We start from the raw sequence: 5,231 nt of genomic DNA, 5'->3' as shown, positions 1-5,231 counted from the left end.
CAACAACAACAACAACAATGACCCTATGTACAACACAATGAAACACTGCCTGGTCCTGGGCCATCCTCACAATTGCTATGGTTCAGCTTATCATTGCAGCCACTGTATCAATCTATCTGGTTGAGCGTCTTCCTCTTTTTCGTGACCCTCTATTTTACAGAGTGTGATGTCTTTTTCCAGGACTGGTCCCTCCTGATAACATGACCCTCCTGATAAATATTAGTGGCTTAGAAATAAATATGTCAACAAGGAGTTTTTGGATGTACACAAAAATAATAATATCAGTGTTTCAACAGCTCTAGAAAGGCAGGACTTATGTACAGAAAGAACTGCAAGACTTTACTCAAAGATTGAGTTCTGCAATTAAATAATTTGGTGATTCACAAAGTTTTAAACTTGGTCTATTTATCTTAATTCTCAAAATTCACACTTTACCATTCTTAATATGAAAAATCTCTAAGGTTGATTTCATAACAGAATAAAACATTATTGGTCAAGCTTTATATACAATGTTATATATGTCTAGTAAGAGAAAAAAAAATGCATATAATAATGCTTGTATTTCCAGGAAGAAGAATTAGAAAAATACATCCAGGAGAGCCAGGCATTGGCAAAGCGAAGCTGTGGTCTCTTCCAGAAATTAGGAGAATATTACTTACAAAATGCGTATGTTTTTGTAAATAGCATTTTTAGTGATTTGAAATTATTAACAGGCAAGAGAAATGTAAATCTAAATTAGTGATTCATGAATACTCTAAATATCAGCCCCTATTTCTGTTTAGAAGCTAGTGTAATGTTATGATTCAATGTCCCTGAGTGAGGTCAGCTTTCCTTTCCTCGCTCTCTCTTTTAGGAAGCAACTAGATTGGTCTGTGAAGTCTTATCTGTGGCCCTGGTTTTGGGTTCTCCAAAAGGCACACATTCTTATAGAAAAGATATCTGTTCTTTCACCGTTAGAACATGAAAAGGTCAAAATTAAAAGCAACAACCTTTTTTAAGTTGTGAATAAGAGTCAGTCTTCTACCCAGAGTTACTTTTTCCACTATGGTATGTTGGTAATAATAAGAGTATAATAAGTGGTTGTTAGAGTAAATTCATATCAAAAGTTGACAATACAGTAGATGGATGAAATGAAGTGGACTCATGTTTTTTGATACCAGAAGCAGCTAAGATAGAGGGTTTTTGAGAAGGAGCAAAGAGTCCAAATCTCATGAATGACTCACTAGGATTTGTATAAAATGCTTCTTTCAGGTTTCTTGTTGCTTACACGAAGAAAGCCCCTCAGCTGACCACACCAGAGCTGATGGCCATTACTAAGAAAATGGCTGCCACAGGGGCCACTTGCTGTCATCTCAGTGAGGACAAGCAGTTGGCCTGTGGAGAGGGCGCAGTGAGTACCTCTCTTTTTAGTCCCTTTTCATTTGACCCTGTTTTACTTGAAATAGCCTCATCATTCCCACTGAGGGGAAATGGTAAAAATCAATGTGGAAATGACTTTTCTGGGCTTGTTCCATGCATTATATTTAGAGGAGGCATGAGAACTCAGCTTTGCATGGTTGCATATGGTCATGTTAGGAGCTTTGGTAGCGTAGTGCCTAAGGCATTTGACTGCTAACCAGAAGGCTGGTGGTTCAAACCCACCAGCCACTCCTCAGAAGGAAGCTTGGGCAATCTACTTCTGTAGTGATTATGCCTCGGAAAACCAGAGAGGGGTCGCTATGAGTCAGAGTTGATGGCAATGAAGGTTTTTTTTTTTTTTTTTAAATATGGTCAGGTAGAGCTCCTGTTTAGAAGGGTTACTAGAAGCACAGCCAGGTAATTCAACAATATCTGAGCAAATATATGTGCAAGAAAGATGGGATGGCTAAAAAATTATTCAACTCATGGTTTCCTCTTTTTGTTCACTAAATATTATTATTATTATTTTTTAAAAGTATTGCCTTTGATAGATTAAAATCAGTGACGTTATTTTTAGTCATATGTATGTTTTTGCCTTAATTTGTAGAATAATGTTGTTCTTATTTTGTTATTATGGACAATTTGTTCTCTTTGTCAGTTATGGCTAAATACTATGTTCTGAATAATAAAATGATTTTCCAGTTAGTTAGGCCAATAATCTTTACTTGTTAATTTCAGGAATGTCATATATAAGCTATAGGTTCAATCTTTTAAATTATTTTTTTCCCTTAAAGTCACGACTATGGACAAAGTTTTTATCTCCTTCTTCTCTTTTCCTCTTTCTGATGATGGAAATTTTTGTGTGTTAGTCTTCATATTTAAAAAAAATTTCACCAAAGTTCAGGAGGGAAAGGAGACTTTCCTTTCATTATCTTTAGTGTTTACTGAATTCTATACATTGATAAGATTTTTGGGAAAGAGGGTGTTGCAATGGTTCAGAAGTAGAGATTCTGGAGGCTACCTGATTATATTTCTATTCCACATTCCCTGTGTATTTGTTTGTCACATTGGGTAAGTTATTTATCTCACTAAGTTTGAGTTGCTTTCATCTGAAATGTGATATTCACAAGACAGCTATCTCAAAGGACGTAATGCACATAAGTCAGTAAGCACTAGTAAGGCAAATAGTATGCACACAAAGCATGTTAACGAACCAGATGCCATCAAATCAATCTTGCCTCATGACAATCCCATGTGTGTTAGAATACAAGTGTGCTCCATAGAGTTTTCAGTGAGTGGTTTTTCATCAAGTCTTTCTGTTGAGGCATCGCTGGGTGGACTCTAACCTCCAACCTTTCCTTTAGCAGTGAGAGCATTAACCATTGGCATCACCAAACCAGACCAAAATCACTGCCATCAAGTCAATTCTGAATCATAGCAACCCCATGGGACAGGGTAGAACTTCTCCATAGGATTTCTAAGGGTGTAAATCTTTATGGAAGCAGACTCCTTATCTTTCTCCTGTGGAGGAGCTGGTGGGTTTGAACTGCTGTCTTTTTTGTTAGCAGCCAAATCCCTTAATTATACTACCAGAATTCCTCACATCATCCAGGGACTCCAAATTATAACTAGGTGCTAAAGAAATATTTCTGAAGTATGGAAGGTAGGAGGATTCTGCATTAGGAAAGCCTTTAACACTTAAAGACACATATTCATATTGGATCAATTTCTTTTCAACTCAGATTATACAATTAGGTTTATATGTGGATTTACATGAAAAGGTAAGCCATGTATTGATTTTCTTAGTTCAAAGCAGAGTCTTTTTCTTTTTTTTAAATTCTGTTGGAAGTGTGTACGTAACTGGAAGCATGTGTCTAACAAAACACAAATAGTTGTTCAATGTCACATATGGAACTTTGTCACTAAATGCTAAGGTTTAGCCCCCCAAAATGAGTGAACACTGGAATCTAGAATATGACATCACATGCTCTTACACAAAGACAGAAAATTTTCCTGTAATATTAATGATGTATAATTGTTATTGTTGTTTTGTGCCGTCGAGTCAGATCTGACTCATAGCAACCCCTCCTTGGGTTTCTGAGGTGGTATCACTACAGAAGTAGATTGCCCAACCTTCTTTCTGAGGAGAGGCTGGTGGGTTTGAAACCACCAGCCTTCTGGTTACCAGTCAAGTGCCTTGGGCACTATGCTATCAGAGCTCCTGACGTACAATTAGACATCAAAAATTATTGCAACAGTTCTCTGGAAACCTGAATCAACTTTGTGGCTTGCATCCAATCCCTTCCCTTTCTTCTTTCTGTTTCTCCTAACTAGGCTGACCTTATTATTGGACAATTATGCATCAGGCATGAAAGGACTCCTATAAACCCTGGTGTTGGCCAGTGCTGTGCTTCTTCATATGCTAACAGGAGGCCATGCTTCAGCAACTTGCTGGTGGATGAAACATATGTCCCTCCAGCGTTTTCTGCTGCCAAGTTCCTCTTCCATAAAGATCTGTGCCAAGCTCAGGGTGTAGCTCTGCAAATGATGAAACAAGAGTAAGACATGGTTGTTTGCTAGCATGGAAAGGACGGATAAGACCAAATAGCAGTTGAGACTTCTGCCTTTACACAATCACTCTTGAGCTCACTACTATAACCCCAAAGCACTTATGATGTCTTTCAAGATGGTTTGTCTCAGTGCCTTCCCAGACTCATGGGGAGTAGGTCTAGAGAAATCCACTAGGGGAGATTATTTCATGTTTGTAAATTATATTTCAGTTATTATTTTGATGCATTGTAGAGTTGAGGAAAAATGGACAATCCATTTGGGAAATAGCTTACATCTTCCAGCAAGTCTGGATACTTTCATTTCAAGCACTAGAAAGGCACTATTGAATTTTATTCTTCACTATTTATGCTTTGAAGAGAGTAACCATACAATTTGATTCAACTGTGCTATAAAAGTATATTTTAATTAGTTGTGGGAGACATTCAGTAATGGTTATAGTAATGGAAGCCAATGGAACTCACATTCTATAAACTCTCATTCATGTTGATGCTCATGTGCTTTGTACAGTACATGATCTTCCTTCATTTTGGAAAACCTGTTCTTCCCTTTTTTCTCTATCAAAATTTATTCTAGGCAAGAGAAACAAAGACTGTGTTTCACTACATATAAGTGTGAAAGAAGTGTGATGTGACCTTTCATTTATAATGTGTATGAGTCCAGACCAGCAGAGCACTGAGCATGTTCCCAGCTTCAGTCTTTTTGACAAAGATATTAGAAAAGGTGTATGCAGTATGTAAGGTGATGAGGTGATGGGGTGAGGGCTTAGCAAGAGGTTTGGCAGGACTCTTAAAGTTCTATACTAGAAGGGCTTTTGACAAATACTATTTCATAACTGACCCCTCCTTTATTTTGTTGTTTTAAATCAGATTTCTTATTAATCTTGTGAAGCAAAAGCTACAAATAAAGGAGGAACAACTTGAGGCAGTCATTGCAGATTTCTCTGGCTTATTGGAGACATGCTGCCAAGGGCAGGAACAGGAGGTCTGCTTCGCAGAAGAGGTATGTGCAACTAATTTTCACACTCAAAATACTTGCTATGGAATTTTCTGTAGTGAGCAATAGCAAGAATATCCTGTAAACACACAACTTCAAAACAATGCCAGAGAGATTTAAATTTCTTTTAGAAATAAACAGAATGATTTTGTGAGATCTAAAAAATCATCACAAATTTCTCGTGATTTTAATATTCAGAATATGAAATATCAAGAAGAGTAGTAATATAAAAATATATTAAGAAGTTTTTTTTTTTAAGTCAGAAATAG

General features: G+C 36.9%; 1 protein-coding gene across 1 annotated transcript in view; it reads left to right on the top strand.

Annotated features, from left to right (window-relative positions):
* LOC103209592 (alpha-fetoprotein-like) overlaps nucleotides 1-5,231 on the top strand; it is a 23,370-nt gene that overhangs the window by 16,147 nt on the left and 1,992 nt on the right. The window contains exons 10-13 of the mRNA XM_007955484.1: nucleotides 569-666; nucleotides 1,252-1,390; nucleotides 3,733-3,956; nucleotides 4,836-4,968. Coding sequence (XP_007953675.1) covers nucleotides 569-666; nucleotides 1,252-1,390; nucleotides 3,733-3,956; nucleotides 4,836-4,968 — 594 coding nt within the window. The remainder of the gene's footprint in view (nucleotides 1-568; nucleotides 667-1,251; nucleotides 1,391-3,732; nucleotides 3,957-4,835; nucleotides 4,969-5,231) is intronic.

Source organism: Orycteropus afer, unplaced genomic scaffold (assembly GCF_000298275.1).
Source record: "Orycteropus afer afer isolate SDZICR_OR568_19922 unplaced genomic scaffold, OryAfe1.0 scaffold00505, whole genome shotgun sequence".
In the NCBI taxonomy this organism is placed as follows: domain Eukaryota; kingdom Metazoa; phylum Chordata; class Mammalia; order Tubulidentata; family Orycteropodidae; genus Orycteropus; species Orycteropus afer.
Note: the sequence above shows the minus strand (reverse complement) of the source record. Positions and strands in the feature narration are given on the sequence as shown.